Source organism: Periplaneta americana, chromosome 15, assembly GCF_040183065.1.
Source record: "Periplaneta americana isolate PAMFEO1 chromosome 15, P.americana_PAMFEO1_priV1, whole genome shotgun sequence".
Classification (NCBI taxonomy): Eukaryota; Metazoa; Arthropoda; class Insecta; order Blattodea; family Blattidae; genus Periplaneta; species Periplaneta americana.
In genome coordinates, this window is record NC_091131.1 from 85,254,007 (window position 1) to 85,274,666 (window position 20,660).

Genomic DNA, 20,660 nt, shown 5'->3' on the forward strand with positions numbered 1-20,660 from the left:
GCAAAGCGTTAAAATTTCGAAAAATTTCAAGAAACAATCTTAAAACTCCCAATTTTCGCAAGTAAATTCAAAATTTAAAAAATAACAAACAAAAAAAAAAACAAAAGGAAAAAATCGTTGATTATAGACAACTTAAAAACTACATTTCAATTTATAATAACGGATCAACTTAACATTCCTACGCTAATATAATCTAACCTAATCTAAATCAACGACGAAACAGTTCAGTAAGTAACTTCGATCACTTACCTTACATTAATGAGAAGGTGGATATATTTCTCGCACTTCCATGAAAAAATAATGTACATTTCCAATCTGCCATAAAACTTGACCCACAATTTTCACACATGCATTTATCACACAAAACACGGTGCTAAACACAAATCCATGCAACTCTTCTTCATCCTTATATAACCATATGCACCTTCCAGCACCAGAACTAATGTCAAAGTGACAAAGAGAAAATGAAAACAATCGAATATCGAATTAATGTGACGTCATCGAATATCAACTTATGCACGTCCGCCTCGAGACAGGATCTTGCGCGAAATTATTAATAAAAACCTAAACTAGCCAAACTTAACCTCCGTATATGCAATATTTGTAACCAGAGCACGAAGGAAACTGCTTCATTTGATCTGGAATGTACACACGAAAATAAGTTCACGTAAAAATCACGCCACGCCGGCACTCCATGACAGGTTAGCGAATGCGCCACAGCGAAACTGTTCCTGTCCTCTTATAAACATCAAACATAAAATTGCTGATCACCACTTCCAATCGGCCGATATCCTTAAGTACGTAAACATAAAATCAAAACTACAATAATTGCTTTCCGCTCATTTTTCCTAAGTGTTTTCACATTAGGAATAATAATCGAAAAGTTTTAAAACATTAATTTAATAAAAAAACAAAACCAGTACTTATAGAGTTACTGGGTTATTTTACGACGCTGTATCAACAGCGGGGTCCAGCACCGAAAGTTACCCAGCATTTGCTCGTATGGGGTTGAGGGAAAACCCCGAAAAAAACCTCAACCAGGTAACTTGCCCCGACCGGGATTCGAACCCGGGCCACCTGGTTTCGCGGCTAGACGCGCTGACCGTTACTCCACAGGTGTGGACAGTACATATAGATAATTGCCAATATTTTGTTCCATAAAAACATTACTTTCTAACTACAAAGTCTTACGTGTCTGAGCTTTTTGTCCAAAATCCCGTCATTAAATTTTAATTGCAATTAAGCGTTACTTCTTAAAAATGCTGTAGGCCTATACAGAATATAATTTTTGCACAATTGTCACTCTCAGTCCTCAATGCGACTTAAGCGATTATTAGCTACAAATCCACCCGGCAGGGATGTGAAAAACACCTCTACTTCCACTGAGCCTGGGCGTATGTGCTTTGTCTTCTCTTACATTTGAAGAGTCCACTGCAAGAATGATGGATGTCATTTGGAATACATTTTGCAGGAGAATCAATTGAAAGTTTGAAATGCTTAGCGCTCAAAACTTAACTGTGATTTTCCGATCATTACTGGACAATGACTATCAGTGTTAATGCCATATAACTCTCTATGTACATTCTATATGTCTTAAGCTATGCATTGACAGTCTCGGTTCATTTTCGACACGAAAGTGACAGCCATCATTCTTGCAGTGGACTCTTCATTTGTCCTGTGCTGTCTTCAGTGGTGATCTTGCAACATGCTGATCAAATGATCACACAGTCACCTTACTTATAAATATTTATAAATATCTCATTAGTAATGGTAATTTATCATACTTATAAACGTGAGGACGGAAGAAGCCAAAGATTCTAATTCTCGAAGATGAAGAGAAAGAAGAATGGATGTTCGGTAGTAAAAATATGAAGATTTCATTACTTTTTTGTGTGCAATGACGGGTTCCTTCACTTACCGTTATTCACGACGACTCTACGAGCAGGATCATTGATGTCGTTAGTGCCAAGAAATGTAAATCACGAGTCCGTCAAAGATTATCCAGATTGTACCATAGACGGTGGGTCCAAATTACACTCATAATAAATGATGGAGAAAGTTGGGATGTCACAAGGAAATCGAAGTACTTGGAAAAAACCCCTGTATTACCTGGACCATGGGCTTGCTTGCCCAACACAAGTTATAAATTTAGAGTAGAGTGGTATAAGCCCAGCGCTCTAGGACTAAGCCACCACGGCGGTTCGTTTTTCATTACCATGAAGCTTCCACCAATCTTCTTTGCAAAACAGGAGTACCGACTTAATACATGAGGAATAGAAAAACACTTAGGCCACCCGCGTCGAGAGACTAGTGTTCCGAGGATTTTTCCTGTTTTCCACAACTGTATGGCCAATGTTGTACATTTGTATGTATGTATGCATGCAGTCAATACGCCACTATCTTTCAGGCTGAGGTCTTTGCTATCTTAAGTGTAAGGGAAAGTATTAGGAGGGGCTATTCAGGTAGACACATACTTATACTTTCTGATAGCCAGGCGGCACTAAAGGCGATTGAATCGCCTTTGGTTAAGTCGAAACTGGTACTGGAGTGCCGGAATACCCTCATGACACTGGCAAACACTAACTCGGTTCATCTGAGGTGGATACCAGGACATGCAAGGATTCACGGAAACGAGAGGGCGGATGAGGCTGCTAAAGATGGAGCTGAGACCCCATTTATAGGACCAGAACCTGTGTTGGGACTATCTTCAAGACCAATTAAGCAGGTCATCAGGGATTGGGCTCACAGACGACATATTAGTTACTGGAACTCAATTAAGGGCTGTAATCACAGCAAGGCCCTTATCAAAGGTCTTGCAAGGACAAAATCGAATGAGCTGCTGAGACTTAGCAAAAAGCAGCTCTCTTGGGCAACAGGATTTCTTACAGGACACTGTGCCCTGAAGAAAAACTTATACAGGATGGGACTTATTACTGACCCACTGTGTATAAGATGTTCACAAGGAGATGAGTCAGTAACTCATCTGCTGTGCGTTTGTAATGCGCTTGCGCAACAAAGATCTCTCTTCTTTGGGAATCACTTTCCAAAACTTGAAGAGATCTCAAAGGTCCCAGTCCAAAGTTTGATACAGTTCATCAAGAACTTGAAACTTTTGGACTGAAAGGGATGAAAGACGGGGATGCGCAATAGATCTTATAGGTCGCAGTGCTTGGGCCGGAAGGAACACCCCTGTTAAATCTAATCTAATGTATGTATGCATTTATTCACACTGCAAATGGGTATATACCCGATTCTTCGGATTCACCTCGCTATCACTAATTTAATCCATGTGCATTTGATATAGCATGCTGAACGAATTAGAAACGGAGAGAATATGATAAGAAATAAGGAAAAAGTTTAATGATCTACTGCCATTCCGTGGATATCCGTACTTCTAAAATTCCTCCTTAAGCCGCCATGGTAGTCTAGTGGCTACAGCGCTAGGTTTATAATCCTGTGGACCAGAGTTTTCTCCGGGAACTCCGGTTCCCCTGTGGCATCTCAACAAATCTCCATCCTCATCTCATCGCGGGTATAGCACAGACCAGCCCCTTTTGGCGCAACCTGGGCAACGACTCTGTCCGTAAATTGGTCTACACAACTGGCCTCATATTATGGGCGAATGAAGAACAGTCAAATTCCTGCCATTAATAAAAAAATTGCTTCCTTAAACTTTTGAGTAAGTGACTTTGGCAAGTAACGTCAGTTACTCGTCTCAGTCGTTTCGCTAACATCGTTTGCGAGTGTCAATTCCCTCCGTTAAAGTGTACTTTATGTTTTATCATTGAAGTTGAAATTTATTGCTCATCAGCGTAGTAAATTGCATCACAACTTGCACAGTGGTAATACGTAATAAAACTGCATACTTTAGTGAGATCCAAGATATGAATTCCACAATCACTGTTGATTACTGTGTTAAGGATAATAATTATTTAAATCGTTTGCAACAGATTCTAGAAAATGTGTGGTACGAAACGAATTAAAATACAAACTATACGCCAGATAACAGCGCAGATTACAACCAATTAAAATATCTTTAAATTGCGTTATTATCCAATCCTAGCTATTTCTACCGATGTTACCAGTCGGCTGAGTACTAATAAACCATTATATGCAAGCCTGTTTGTGCAGAGCATACGTAACTGTGCAATATGCAAAAAGTGCTAGAAAATCACTCTCTCATAAATACAAGTCTGAACATTCTCCTGACTTCACTAGTAAACCAACAAGTCTTTCTTTTCTTTTTTTAACAAGTGTCTCGCATTCCTTTCTCAAGTTGGCAGTCACCAACCAATTACAAGACCTTGAGCAGGACCTTCAGAACTTATGGAAAAAGAAAGAGATAAATAGAACGAAACTAATGTATCGCCTATGGCCGTGCCAAGTCGATCATCGAATAATTCAATGGGTTGTTAAGCGAACTGTAGTATTAACGGTAACACAATTTTTGTATGAATCACAATTCTATTTATAAATACTTGCCATAACATAGCGGATTTAATTTACAATTTATCTTATCTAAAATCCCAGTCAATTATACAATTAACAGTGACAGGTTCTCATTATAGATTGTACGCAGTAATTACTCTAACTATTATCTGACGCAAAGCTGTTTCAAATGAATTTGTCACTGACCAATTCTCTTCCAGGTAAGTTAAGGTTCGTAAATTGATAATCATGCTACTGCGCTTCAGGTAAGCACTTCTGCTCTTTCTACTCGCTTTTGATGATCAAATATCTTCCAAATGTACTCGTAGTACAGTGCATGGTACAAAGTATAAGATAAGTAGATCATTATCTGAATGCATGTAGTAGGCAAGAGAGTTATTCTTGTGGCACAATCGAATCCTGTAATAAACAGTACAGGCTACACAAAAAGATAAATTCACCAGGATCAACAGTTCAGCTGCTGTTAAGGTAATCTTCCTAGTGAGTGACATACTGAGATGGTACTATTGTGTAACTGTAACTACTGTTCTTGCAAGTCCTCCCCCTACTTCTATGTCGCCCGCAATATACGTATAGTAGACGTAAACACATCAAAGCCACTGCGATCACAATCAGTGGACGACCAATATTAGTCTATTCTAGCGTCAAAAGTAATAATGATTTTATGTAATTGGTATTATATGTTGTAAATGTGAATAGGCATAGCCTTAGTTGTTACATTCAAAATAAAGTAGGCCTACCTACTCCTATTACGTAGGCGGCAATTACGTATAGGTACTGTACATATTTACTCAAATCGACTCGCGAAACTTAGATGACCAGTCCTAGCTCTTCTACTGAACGATGAATTTTTCACTCACTCTTTTCAATACCTAATTTATGTTATTTCAACATTTAAAATCTTCTTCGAAACTATGTTACTGTACACAACAATTTTATTATTGCTCTGAATCGAATACTTTTTACGATAAAAAGTTTAATTTATGTTGAACTAAAAGTTCCAAGTACAAAAAATGTTATACCAGTATAGGCATAGCTATCTACTTAAATCATGAATTCAGACAACTTAAAAGCCACCGGCGTAGCTCAGTCGGCTAAGAAGCTCGCCTGCCGATCCGGAGTTGTGCTCGGGTTCGGGTTCGATTTCCGCTTGAGTTGATTACATGGTTGGGTTTTTTCCGAGATTTTCCCCAACCGTAAGGCGAATGTCAGGTAATCTATGGCGAATCCTCAGCCTCATCTCACCAAATACCATCTCGCTATCACCAATCCCATCGACGCTAAATAACCGAGTAGTTGATATAGCGTCGTTAAATAACCAACTAAAAAAAACCAACTTAAGAGTCTTGAATACTTAAAAAATTCATCCAGAGGCTTAATGGGAAAGATTGTAACAGGATAAAAGAACAGAAGAGAGACATCATGTCAAAACATTATATATCATCAATAAGGTTGCAATTTTTTTTTTTTTCTTTTTAAGAATCACAATATTTTATACAGCGTATACCATAATGTGAAGTAAAATGCATTACATTTTAACAGATTCTACACATCTCTATTACCGGTAAAATGTTTGACATTTAGAAATAAGCACTTCATTGCATGCGATAACCGAATTATTACAAGAAAGGCGATCATAAACATAATTAAAGTACATTATAAGATTAAAGATGAAATCTTCTTCTACACTTTCGAAAGTATTATAATAAAATTATTTAATATAACCTCCATACAAAATTCAAGCTTAAAAAATCACATAATTTCATCACTTTCATGTTTTCGGCAACCCAATATCATACTTATGATTTCTATTTGCACATTTAGCATTGCGAACACAAAATGTATGCATAGCTAATATAATCCTAGTCTAGAACGACTTGCATGACAGTCATGTAAATATTTTTCGAATCTACGAAATATGTTCGTCATAAAAGTTATTCATAAGTAGGATATGCTTTTCCACACAGAACATTAATATCCTGTATTGATTTGCATTGTCGCCTAAATAGAAAATTTCACCATCCGCCTCATTACAGATAAAGAACTACGAAGTACTATGTTCGATGTTCTCTATTGTTCTACTAAGAGTTTTATCAAATAAGTTCGCTAGTTCAATTAGTATCATGAAAAACACGCATGGAAAGGCATGGTAAATTGATAAGACTCTTTTCTTTTATGAACATGAAACAATCAACCACAGGTGTAGCTCAGTCGGCAGAAGCAGAATACCTTGGGCTGAATACCTGGTTAGGTTTTATTCGAGGTTTTCACCAACCGTAAGGCGAATGCCAAGTAATCTATGGTGAATCCTTGACTTCATCTCACCAAATACCATAACGCTAAATAACCAACTAAAAATATCAAGCAATCTAAAAAAACTGCATAATTCTATCACATTCGTATAAGCTTATTAAGTGTAATTTCACTTCCGGACACAATTTTACTCTGAACGTAAAAATAGGTATAACTTAATCAAAATGTCGTAATGTGCGAGTACAGCAGTTAGAAAAACACAAATCAGTCCCCTGCGGTGGCTAAGTGGTCAGACCTTCAGCCTGTCACGCAGGCGGTCCGGGATCCGAGTCCCGGTCAGGCCTGGGATTTTTCACTGAAAAATCCTTAGTCACACTTGTGGCGAACAAGGTCGCAGTTGGGGTTACTCTCGGGGTTCTCCCGTTTTACCATATTAGGCATCTACATAATTCCGTCATTTCTCCATTCCATAGCATTCCTCGAACGCCGGCTGGCGGCGCACGGAGGGGGCTGATCTAGGGACGAGTGGGGTTGACTTTTCGAAATCTGAGTACGCAGCGAATCTTAGTGTAGTGAGCCGGTGTGAGTATGAGAATGTGCCTAGATTGAGTCGTAGTGTTGGGTCGTTGTATTCCCTCCAAAATTACATTCCATTCCAAAACACAAATCATGTTTGATGTTGAAGCCGATGAGTATGTACATGACTAAATTCAGCCGCTTAGGATAACTCCAGAGTCTCACACCAAAATTGTGAAACTAATAAATTGCCAGTAATTGTATTAGCAAAAGTAGGAATCATCCAATGACACTTCTTGTTAACGGACGTGCTCAATAACGGACACGGAAACCTAAATACGCACGAAAACAGTTACCGTAACATTTTCTCAACAGCGGACATACTCAAACACGCAATTCTTTTTATTTCACATTTCCTTACTTCCATTCCAACGAACTGCTACACAGAAAAACATATTTATAATTTTTATCATTTCTGATGTATAAATACACCTAAAACAATTTGGTACCAAAAAAGGTAAACAACAATATCCGATAGGTTTAAATGATTATATAACATGTGTGTGTGTGTGTGTGTGTTATATATATATTTTACTTTAACCAAATTTATCTTGACTTTTCTGGGCATGTCTTATGAATTTAATTTAAAAATAAACGGTAATATATATAAACTTCGTAACTGATATCTATCTTCAAAACATATTGAAGAAAAATGAAAAAGAAAATCGTACTACTTGACATAGCGTTGAGCAAAAATAAATACAAAATCTTATAATTAGGCCTAATAGGCCTATTACATAATACATATTAGACTACATTATTAATATACAGAGCATGTAGAATTTAATAATTGATATTGCTTTTCCAATAAACGGCTCTTTTTAAGTCCCAAAAGGTGTCCGCAATTTGGCAGCTTCACTGCAGAGTAGGCCTCTATGCAGCTATAGCTTTAAGGAACTTCATTTCTGCCACCTCCACTCTTCTAATTAGCTGTTAATTATTGCCATGAGTTCTGAACCGTGCAGAAGAGCAGACACAGCTCAGTCTTCATAAAGTTTCATCAGCTTATCCTTCCTTAACCTTCTACGGTAGTTATCAAATATCGCGTAATATCTTAAAATTACTAATCTACTGGTAACGCCCTTTAAGTAAAACGCTCAGAAACTCGAGTGGCATTTATTAGGGCTATTTCGCGACTAGAATAATAAATTATTAATGAAAGCAGATAACGCATATTAATATACAATTATTTAATTCACTAATCCAGCATTGCATTTTATTTGGATGACGTGGACATGGCCTCCTGCAATATCAAGTTCATGCATAAACATTCGAAAATACCTGTAGAATTTAGGAATTGAAGGTTATAACATTTTATTCTGAACTATGTACTTTTATTTATTCATAATATAGAATCAGTTTCTTCACTGCTTGACGTTCCTTGAATCTCGCAATTTCTTTCAACAAAGAATTCTGATAATTGATTCCAAACTATTGCTTATTTATTTTTGTGTCTGTTAGTATTAATGGCCGACAAGGCCTTATAAATTATCTATCTAGGACACTTGAATAGGCAGGTACAGTTCCAGAAAAAAAAATGTATATATATGGCCCGTCTTGATGTGAGTGCATTTGTATGTAGGCAACAAGTTTCGCACACTGTCTACAAGAACCATTATATAGGCGCCCTTATTTACTGCACAAGAGCAATGCGTTGTACCTGGAACAGTAAAATTAGACGGACCACTTTTTTTGGAACTGTACGTACATCGGTGTAATAGTAAAATTCGTCCACTATTTTAAGAGAAATGGTAAGTAGTCGTAGACAGATGGCTCGTCAAAAGCCTTATTTTCGGTATCTGGGAAGTCGAAAACTTCCGTAAAAGTTCTGCAATAAACTACAGAATCACAATACTATACTTCGTAAAAAGTTACCTATAGTAAAACGAGTAAAAGTGAGACCCTTTCATGGGTTAGTCAGCTACATGCATTTCAATTATTTCCGTTCACGCTACGGTTTCATAACAAGTTCTTCAGTCAATCCCCTGCAGCTTTTACCAATAAAGAAGTCTCAAGCTAGAAAATCAAGAACAAGAACAGTATTCTAACCATGACTAATTTAGAAGCATGGTCGTGTCAACGATAAAAGGAACTTGTCTGATAAAAAGTCTAAATAACTCCTTAGGAAAGTTATAGAAGCTACAATTGAAAGAAGAAAAGTTCCATCAACTTGCATGTCAAGAGGCACACTGCAATGCAACTTACGAAGATCCATGACATACTCATATGAATAATAAGCATGCATACAGATTATCCGAAACTTCTTGTCCAAGAATCTAAATGTGAAGCTTGAAACATTCTCTGTGCACAAAACAAGAAAATCGCGAACAGTAATGTGCTATAGATACATTTTTATTATAGACTACTGTATAAAGGAAACGGCGTTTTCGTGCGGAAAAAAAAATCAATTCTAATATATAATGACAATATACCTCTTACGAAAATAATTTTATCCCTCTGTACCTACTAAGAAAATAAAAGAGTTGTTAGTGCATTCAGATGTATTTTTTGTCCCTTAACAATGTTTCTTTTAAAATCGTTCTGCGAATCTATCTCTATCTATGTATATTAAACTGTGTTACACACAGTATGTGGATATACATATGAGAAAGCTAGCCTATAATTATAAATAACGAATTATTTATTCATCTAATTATTACACAAAATTCCAATGAAGCTACAAGTGACGTCGACATTTCGGCGCTCTGTAACATTAGAATTAGTGTCCTGGTAATGTTCGAGGAAGCAACCAAGACATTACAAACTTAGTCTTATTTCATATGAAAAACTAATCGAAAACTCTGAGCTAAATTCCCTAAACGGTTAAAACACGAAGGACAGCGAATATTTTAATAACATGGAGGAACAAACACGACAGGCCTCCTCCTGCAGAGCGATCACAGGCGAATATCGAACTTCGCCATACTCGACAAACTTGAACCGAACATAGCGCCTGTAATGCACGACGCTAATTAGAATATCCGCTGATGATACTGAATGAAGGTAGGAAAAGTTAAAAAATAGGATTCAATATTCCCACAGATATCGGAAAAATTAATTCAATAGTCCATTATGTATTAATTAAAGGCGCACAGAAAAACCAGGAAACAAGATTTTATTAAGACTATTACACTTTTACTACGTCACACTACTTTTGACCAATAAAACGGTATGAAAGGACGTCTTTCAACCAATCATGGCTGCTTATCGCACAATTTTATCGCGTCCCTAGCATTTGTTTAATTTTATCGCGTCCCTAGCATTTGTTTAATTTTATCGCATCCCTAGCATTTGTTTATTTTTATCACTATCCTAGCATTTGTTTTTTTTTGTTTGCCAACATTTCAAACTGCACTGGTCTGGACGTCAAAAAAAAAACCAAAAAATTACAAACCACTCCAGTCGATGCACAGCACTTTCAAATATGACTCGCATTGGCATTCAAGAACAAGAATTAATAAAGATCACTGGTCATATATGAAGAGCACCATTCGGAAATCCTGAATAAGTTGAGGGATACACCATGTACATCAACGAGTTCGCTTCTTTTACGCACACGTCCAATATAACATCAACTGAGCCACAAACCGCTAAAACATTCAAATTTGAAATTTCATCATCGTTATTTAAAACGTTTCTTCTTTATTTCATCATCCCTAATTAAAACTTTTCTAACACTTGTTTATATTATTTAGGTTATGTTTGTTATAGCTTCTGCTATATGATATTACGGATAGTCACGTATCAGAGATTGTTTAATACTAAGATTTATTCAAAATCATCTGTCAAGTGACGTTGATTACGGGGTCCGGATTATTGAAGTGGAATGCAAATGTTTTAATAAAAATGAAACTGATTCAACAAAGCCTTCTTGACTAGTAACCGTCTACAGAGTTCAATGAAGATTCCATAGTTGGCACAACTGATAACAAGAAAACATAATCATAAAACACTACTGCCATCTAGCGTAATGTTGAGATGGTACAATAATACATTTGAAGACAGTTGTATTTTCGTAAGACAATTAACTTAATATTTTATTGTATATTGGAGTACTTTGTTACTTCTAATTTTTATATACTTTATTCTAATCGTGTAATAGTCAATTAAATCCCACTCGAGTTTGATTTTCTCTAGATAAATCAAAACCTCTAGTGAGATTACTGTTGATAAAATACAAGTTCATAGGTATACTTGGAAGGAGAGTACGATGAAGACTGCATTGTCTTCTCAAATTTTCACTAAAGCAGTCATGAATAATGTGAGAGAATATGATACCGCCTTCGCACAGTTGAATGAATTGGTTATCATCCCGTTTTTGCTCGATTGCAGAATTAAACAAATTTTCTGTTACTCTACTCTTTCATTAATTTTCACTTTCAGTATTCATATGGTCGACACGTAGAAACATTAAAAGAAAGGTTAGTAAGAAAAAATGTATCTATGAACAACGAAATTATATTCTGGCGAGAAATGTGGAACAAGCCCAAGTGCACTATTGGTATAGAACCATTAGGTTGCTTACAAATTTCGAGTTGGGCAAGAAATGGCTGTCAATTTTTTATCTGTAATCCTTTATCAGGGACAGAGTTCGTTCACGTGCCGTAAATCTACGACATAGGCTTTCTAGATTTACTTCCTTCCTGAAAGAAACCATGATAAGAATTTTATCGCCCTTTAATAACCATCGCCCTCAGTAGGGTTTGAGCCCGCAAACCTTGGACCCAATGGCTAGAACTGGATCAACGAGCAGCAGCAGCAGTAGAAGATGAAGATTCAAGGTCTAAGATATTTTGTGAAGTGAACGTCAAGAGTCGATAATAAAATTATTTTCATATTTTAGGTTTTTCACATTGCATGTTCTATGTTAAGCATTATTGCACGGACCGAATACCGATTAATAATATTTTATGAATATTCAAAACTTGGAAACTTACGAGTAGTGATTCTTTTAGGACGTCTAAGTTATTGTTAATACGAAAATCGGTAGGCCAATGTTTAAGTCTTGATGCATTTTTCATATACGTTCTATCATTCTGAATAGCTATTGGTTAACATTTCTGAATGGTGCACTTTGTATTTCAGTTATCTACTAGGTATATAATTTCATTCTGTATTTTAATAAGTGGAATATGGCCTACTGTGATATATTTATTTATCTACTATAAAAGGCTATGGAAACACAATTTATGTGCTTCACTTTCCAATATTATCTTAGAAGTGTGTCTGTAATACGGAATACTTGCACTCCAATCTTACGCAGGTAATCTGCCTCTATGAATCATATTTTGCATCCAGCTTATGATACGCTGCATCAATTTCTCCTAATGTCAGCAACATAAGTTTCTTTCATTATACAGTTCCTGCAATTTCTGGTACAGTATCTAGTACTATGTCCTGTTTACCTACCAGTAAACCTTGTGTAACGCGTAACGTCTACGTTCGACATACATTGTTAGAACAAATTAAATGATTTTGTGGAACGGACATTCGACTCCGGTTGCCATGGAAATACTTACGTCATATCCAATAAAATTACACGTGAACGAGTCCATTTCTATACACATGGGGAGTTCGCATATATGCGTAACCTACTTGGAAGAGTTTATTGTAATCCATGGGAGGCTGCAAGATATTTAAAATATTTTCACCTGTGTTTTGCTAAGGACGCAAACATAAGGATGTACAAAACATGAGTAACTACAGAAAGTTAATAGAAGATTGACAGTACTAACCTATAGATGGGTAAATAACAATAACAATATTACAGGATACTCTCATGCGCTTATAGGGTAAAAGTTGGTAAAATTGTGATGTGAGTAATATTGTGGTAGTTATTTTTGAGAATTTATTACAATAATTTTACTGAGCGAGAGGAAGATCGGTTTTTTGCGTCAACGTATTAAGAAAATGTTCGTGGACAAGTTTATGCACAAAACCGGTCCTTCTCTCGCTCAGTAAAATTGTAATAAATTCTCAAAAAGAACTATCACAATATTACTCGTATCACAATATTATCAACTTTACCCTATACAATAGAAGCAGTTAATTTTAATATTTTGTTTGTACTGTAGCTCGGAAAAAGGTTCTTTAGTCTACTTGTCATCTTAATAGTGCATTCTGTTTTAATGTATTATTATTATTATTATTATTATTATTATTATTATTATGTAAATCTAGTCTTTCAGGTAAAGCTCCCTGTAAAGCAGATCTGAATAATTTCAAGGGAAAAATTGTTCCGGGGCCGGGTATCGATCCCGGGACCTCTGGTTGAACGTACCAGCGCTCTGCCAACTGAGCTACCCAGGAACTCCACCCGACACCGTCTCATTATTATTATTATTATTATTATAATATTACTACTACTACTACTACTACTACTACTACTACTACTACTACTACTACTACTACTACTACTACTACTACTACTACTACTACTGTTAGTGTTGTTGGTGATTGGCTGTTATTCATAGACTGTATTTCATTCCATTCATTAGAAACAATTACATCTTACAGCAAATATTTTTGTATTTATTTATCCTAATTTCATTACCCTAACTGCTGTATACACTTTACACGCAATCATAGGGATTTCTTCAAATCACCTGTCACTTTATTATTCAGTTATTTAACAACGTTGGATCAACTGCGCGGTTATTAGCGATATGATACTTGGCGAGATGAGTCCAAGGATTCATCATGGGATTACCTGACATTCGTTTTAGTGTCACAGTCAAGCTTCGGAGCACAAGTCAAGCTCGCTAAGTCCCAAGCTACGTCAATAGTCCTTTCCCTTTTTTAATCTAGTAGTTCGCGGTTTATCATATTAATGTAGAATAAGCAGAATTTTCATTAGTATGTTTACACATGTTTCAATAAATCTACAGAATTCACCACAATACCATCCCAGCAATGTTTATTTCTCATAGTCTACTTACGATGAAATTACAAGCAATACACAACCAACCAACCAACCAATCACATGACGTGACGCATAACTTTAGTTATGCAATTTGTTTCAAGTAACACACCTCCTTTAGGTGTTTGCCTTGTCTGGATTTCATAAGAAACATGAGGAGGCCAGCCTCCAATAATACAAAATCATTTGAACAAAAAAGTTACATATACACAACAAAAATTATTGGATCAATTGGCTAGTAAAGCTTTTGGACGTATGTGTGGGCCTATGATGTGCAATACACAATTCGACGACGATAATATTTAGATTGCACTATTCCGAGGGTAAATAATATAATAATGAGGTAGTAGTATGCTTATAAGGCGCGTCTGCATTTATGGTACAATATTTGCACTCTTGAACTAAAGTTAAAACAAACACTAATTTTAATAGCGACAAATACGAAATACGAACACAAATTAATATCGCTGTCATAAAGAAAGCTTCAAACACACTGAACTTAAAGATTAAGTAAATAGTGCTTAAATAAATTATCACAAAATTATCAAATTCTGGGTCAAAAACAAATGCTAAAATAAGCATAACAAAATTAAATTGAAATAATTGCATTTAACACACTAAAAGAATGAACTGGACCCAAAAAATACCATCCCATTCATGGTAAATAAGTTACTAAACTTACCTTCTTGAATTTCTAGTGGAGTCTTCGTCATCAACAGAAGCCCCGGCTCCCGAGTCCTGCAAATGAAATGGCTTCAATGAGAATACTGCGCATTGTGTATAAACTACTTCCAAAACAGAATAAAACAAATGATTTCTAAAGAAGTGTCTTCATGTTCAATTACTAATTTGACACACAAATAACTTGCTGACCCAATAAACAAACAGAAAGCAATAAGTAGACTTTGCCAATTAATGAAATGAGGGCATCATAACGGATGAGTGTTATTTATTTTCACTTACAGAACCTACACAGTATGTATCAATAAATAGGTGAGCATAAGGCACAGAATCAAGAGAACCTTAATTCGCAACAGCTGAGTTTCTGCACACTCTTGTGTCACTGATGTGTCAGCCGGTTACTCAGCGACCAAGATTTCAACGCATACACACGTAAGCACAGCATTCAAAACATATGAGCGAGCAGAGGATATTTGGCTGACATTTTACAAAATGGAACCCACCTATAAAGTTACACAAACTGAGCTAACCAAATAAATTTGTTGCTCTGCAATCAATGTATGCTTTGAGCTTACTTTTCATTACAAAACTGATCTGATTTTGCAAGAGTATTAGAAAATAAAATCTAAATGAAAATGGAGAATGAAATACAACTGTATTCCTCTCAGTTTCACTTTATATGAATCAGCTTCTTTAGCCATAACAACACTCATTTAACCTACAGTACTAAACAAGGAATTGGCAAAAAAAAAAAAAAAAAAAAAAACTTTACTGTCGCTACTTTCAAAGGACCTTCATTTCTACAAATACACATTAATTATTTATTTTAGGAAGAGAGAACATTCTAAAGAAACTCTAAAAAAAAATTAATACAAAGTCCTGCCTATGCTTACTATGTATAACAAAATATTAAATTTCATATTCTAAACCGTTCCTGCCAGGAATATGGGAACAAGGATTTTCACGATTTACCATGTGTAGAATGCAATTAACGCAAAAATGTTATTTTTCATAATTTTTTGGAAAAATTTTCATATTCCAAATGTGTGTGTGTGTGAGTGTGTGTGTGTGTGTGTGTGTGAGTGTGTACCTAAAGGATGGAAGTTCATAGTTCTTACATTACGAGAAAAAAAAGAGCAGTGAGATGTTAGCGGAGATGTTACCAGACTGCTGAAATTTCCAACTTAATTTTCTAATTAACTGTGCATTTAATCACAATACGTAATATAGGTTTTCTATTCATTTAAACGTATGTATATTATATATATATATATATGCATACATATATAGGAAGAGTCGACCTCGGTAGCACTGCGCTGGCCTTGTGCTCGATGTTGCGGGTTCCATCCCGGTCCACGTCGATGCCATTTAAGTGTGATTAAATGCGACAGGCTCATATCAGTAGCTTTACTGGCATGTAAAAGAACTCCTGTGGGACAAAATTCCGGCACACCGGCGACGCTAATATAACCTCGGCAGTTGCGAGCATCGTTAAATAAACCATAATTTTTATATAGGAAGAAAATCCACAAACTATTAAGGAAAACACGGGAATTTTACTTGAAGCAAGTAGAGAGATAGGTTTGGAAGTAAATCCCGAAAAGGTAAAGTATTGCAGCCTATATGCCTATGTCTCGTGACGAGAACATAGTACGAAATGGAAATATAAAAATCGGAAATTTATTCTTTGAAGAGGTGGAAAAATTCAAATATTTTGGAGCAACAGTATTTAACAAATATAAATGATACTCGGGAGAAAATTAAATGCAGAATAAATATGGGAAATGCCTGTTATTATTCGGTTGAGAAGCTTTTGTTATCCAGTCTGATCTCAAAAAACCTGAAATTTAGAATTTATAAAACAGTTATATTATCGGTTGTTCTGCATGGTTGTGAAACTTGGACTCTCACTTTTAGAGAGGAACAAAGGCTAAGTACGTTGAGAACAAGGTGCTTAAGAAAATATTTGGAGCTAAGAGGGATGAAGTTACAGGAGAATGGAGAAAGTTACAGAACGCAGAACTGCGCGCATTGTATTCTTCACCTGACGTAATTAGGAACATTAAATCCAGACGTTTGAGATGGGCAGGGCATGTAGCACGTATGGGTGAATCCAGAAATGCATACAGTGTTAGCTGGAGGGCCAGAGAGAAAAAGAACGTTAGAAAGGTCGAGACGTAGGTGGGAGGATAATATTACAACGGATTTGAGGGAAGTGGGATATGATGCTAGAGACTGAATTAATCTTGCTCAGGATAGGGACGATGGCGGGCTTATGTGACGGCGGCAATGAACCTCCGGGTTCTCTAAAAGCCATTTGTAAGTCATATAATTATATTTTGCGCTACCTTTTCCCCTCCGGATTTTAACCATCCACTTTCTACTTAATTTCTCCTCTTTTTGCAGCTTTATTGGTTTTTCATCATACACAATAATATTAACTGCGAAAAGGTGTAATCTCCTGCCAGAAAATAAACGAAAAGATAGTGTTGTATTGCTACCAGTATTGAGTTGGTACAGCAAATGTAAAAACTTTATTTTAGCAATGAAATATTTATTTTATATTTTAACACACTTTTCTTTTGTACAAGTCTGTAGTCGTAAGTCACAGACTGGCCAAGTGAGTATAAATCCATCTATATTCCATTCATCTGTATAGGATGTAGCTTTCGTTCTGATTGCAAATGTAATTCGGCATACAGACACTTTGCACAAAGATGCGCCGTGAGCACTTTTCTGAAAACGTGACTTACACTCCGTGAGCTTCTTCCTCAACTTCAACATAACCTATTTCACACGGTTTTATGATATTCGTATCATCTGCAACATCTTTGCTTTTCAGCAAGGATGGTAAATATTACAGATTGTTCATCTCAAGCGCATTCTCTGGTTTTCAGTTGCATAACACAAACGACAAGAAACTACATTACAGCATTCCTGCACAACTACCTCCAAAAAATTCAGCATTCAAATCTTTCTCCACATCCTGGCAGACCTCAAGTGATGAGATGATTGTGATCAGAAGTACCATAGGGTGCAATCAGATTAAATGTACGATACAAATTGTTTCCTATACCATTTGTGTACGTGACTATAATGCATAATGATAATTGTACCAGCAAGAACAGGTTCTGAATATAATTACCACCTTTGTATAAAAACCTACACATACTTAAAAGAAACTGGACAGCAAAAACTCCTTAAATTTGGACATGAAAAATATGAACTACTGTAGTTCCTTTATCATATGCCACATATTCGTATTTTCTCTTAATAAGCTTATGCAAAATATGAATAAGCACATTAACAAAAAGCATGAGTAGAAAGGCGTTAAACAGTGAAATTTACCTACATATCAGAAAATACTTTAGGCCTATCATTAAACAGATTTTCACACAGCTCCATGAAGCAATTTTTATAAAGAGTTCGAGGAAAGAATGATTGTCATACTAGCGTATAGCTACAGCCCATATTCTTACACCAATATGTGTCAAATTATATGTGTAGACATTACACACTAAAACTACAGTAGTTTTAGATCTCACGCATATTAAAGCATTTAAAAAATATAATAATTCCTGTAAAATTACGGAAAAGATTTTAAATATACCGCTATTCTCGTAATGCTCTCTAGAGCTTCTAGAAGGAACGTTTGACGGAGTCCACCGTTCTAGAGTGACGGTTAGCATGCCTGATCGTGCAACGAGAGAGCCCGGTTTCAAATTGTGGTTGGGACAAGTTACCTGCTTAAGATTTTTTCAGCGGTTTTTCCTCAACCCATTAAGAACAAATGCTGGGTAACTTTCGGCGCTGGACCCTGGGCTCATTTCGCCAGCATTAGGGGAGAGTCGGGTAGTATCGGACAGTGCGTTTCTTTCATCTACCACCATATGGTAGTACCTGAATGACATGGTTACGTTTCTCTATGCGATATCACAGAAACGTAAACATGTCAATCAGGTACTATCATCGTGTGGTAGATGAAAGAAACTCACTGTCCGATATTACCCGATGTCCGATACTACCCGACTCTCCCCTATTACCTTTATCTCACGCAGACTGCTACATAACAACAGCAGTTCATAAAGCGTCGTAAAGTAGCCCAATCAAAAAAAATGTTTGACGAAAGCGATAATTACACCGACAGATAGAAGGCTATCGCTGGAGACGGTATGATGATACATGAGAAATCATGAAAAGGATCAATTAGGTTTGGGTACGAGACGTGTCACGGCCTTTAAACTGGTACTACCACACCAGTCACCTGGCCGAACTTTGGAAATCAAGAAAAATCCATGTCAGGACAGCAGACCCCGAGATTTAATCGCGGATCTCCCGAATATAAGGAATTAATTGGAAACTATTACTCCACTGCGTCCGGTAGAATACATAATAATAATAATAATAATAATAATAATAATAACAATAATAATAATAATAATAATAATAAATTGCATATTTTACAATAAAACTTAAAATTTTCAAAAGTAATAACAGATAGGTTAAAAAGTTTGAAAATGTGAATATAAATTATTCATTATGTGGATTTAATGTAAGAATTGTTTCAATTTTTATTTTATTTTATCAGTTATTTAACGATGATATATCAATTGCGAGGTTATTTAGTGTCGCTGAAATAGGGAGATGAAATTTTGACGAAACCGAGATTCCGCCAGAAATTACCTGACATTCGTATTACAACTGGGGAAACTGTGTTGCACAGGCAAAAAGAAGCTGTTATCTTGAACACAGGCTACATTCGAGCGTAGGTTCGACTCCCGCTTGGGCCGATTATCTGGTTAGATTTTTTTCCAAGGTGATCAAAGCTACGTTATAGGGTAAAGTTGCCTAATTCCGTGACACGTTTTTTTCGTCGAATGTTACAGAATTGGGTATCTTGCTAGGAAGTTCACCGATGTCTCAAAAGTAAGCTAAAGATACACTCTTTCCAGAAAGTTGTCTGGGGCTATGGTCGAACGGCAAAGCTTTGACTGACATTCAATTTTAAAAAAGTATCACGGGATTAGGGGTACCACGGAAATAGGAAACTTTACTCTACATTATAATTTACATTCGTAACATTCTACGAAACACTACTAAGCGAAAAACTGTATCACGCCAGATGAAAGTAAAATAAAAAAGAGCTTTTTGATATATATAATCGGTGATTATTAATAACCGGTAATCATTGCATTTCTTCTCGTATCCCAAGAAAACACGCCACTTGTGAATGTTGGAGTGCTAGTTGTATTATGTGAAGCAAATAGACATAAAAATTCAGTACCTAGTCATGCATTCATGACTCGCATGACCTCATCAGACACAACTCCGGTTTCCGTTTGGGACTGGTTTTACTGTATAATACTCATTTCAAGGAGTGGAAGAGCTTGTGTCTACTTCGGACATCGGTGTATTCACACCTTCAAATGCGACTCTCTAGGTACACTTGACAGAATGAAATAATGTCTCTGGATTATCGATCTTCAGGTGAATGTATCCGTATATGTGTACTCAGGTTTTCCTTGAGCTACACTACAATACTAACAGGTTGTTCATGTAGTTCTGAATCATCCTGTAAGGAACCTTTCAAAAGCTTCATTATTATTCACAAGAGGTACTTATGAAGTCGTAGAGTATCTCGTAAAGAACGCAGTAAGATCGTTTCAGCCCATTGCCGTATGCAGAACGAAAACGATATAAATTGCCAATAAACAGATGGTATAGCACAGTCCTCTGGACAAAGAATTTTACGTTTTGGTCTGTTATACTTTGCTCAGATAAC

General features: G+C 36.2%; 1 protein-coding gene across 2 annotated transcripts in view; it reads right to left on the bottom strand.

Moving 5' to 3' along the window:
- ssh (Protein phosphatase Slingshot) overlaps positions 1 to 20,660 on the bottom strand; it is a 461,482-nt gene that overhangs the window by 322,752 nt on the left and 118,070 nt on the right. For both annotated transcript variants that reach the window (XM_069847761.1, XM_069847760.1), the window contains exon 2: positions 14,880 to 14,935. In XM_069847761.1, the coding sequence (XP_069703862.1) occupies positions 14,880 to 14,935 (56 nt within the window). The remainder of the gene's footprint in view (positions 1 to 14,879; positions 14,936 to 20,660) is intronic.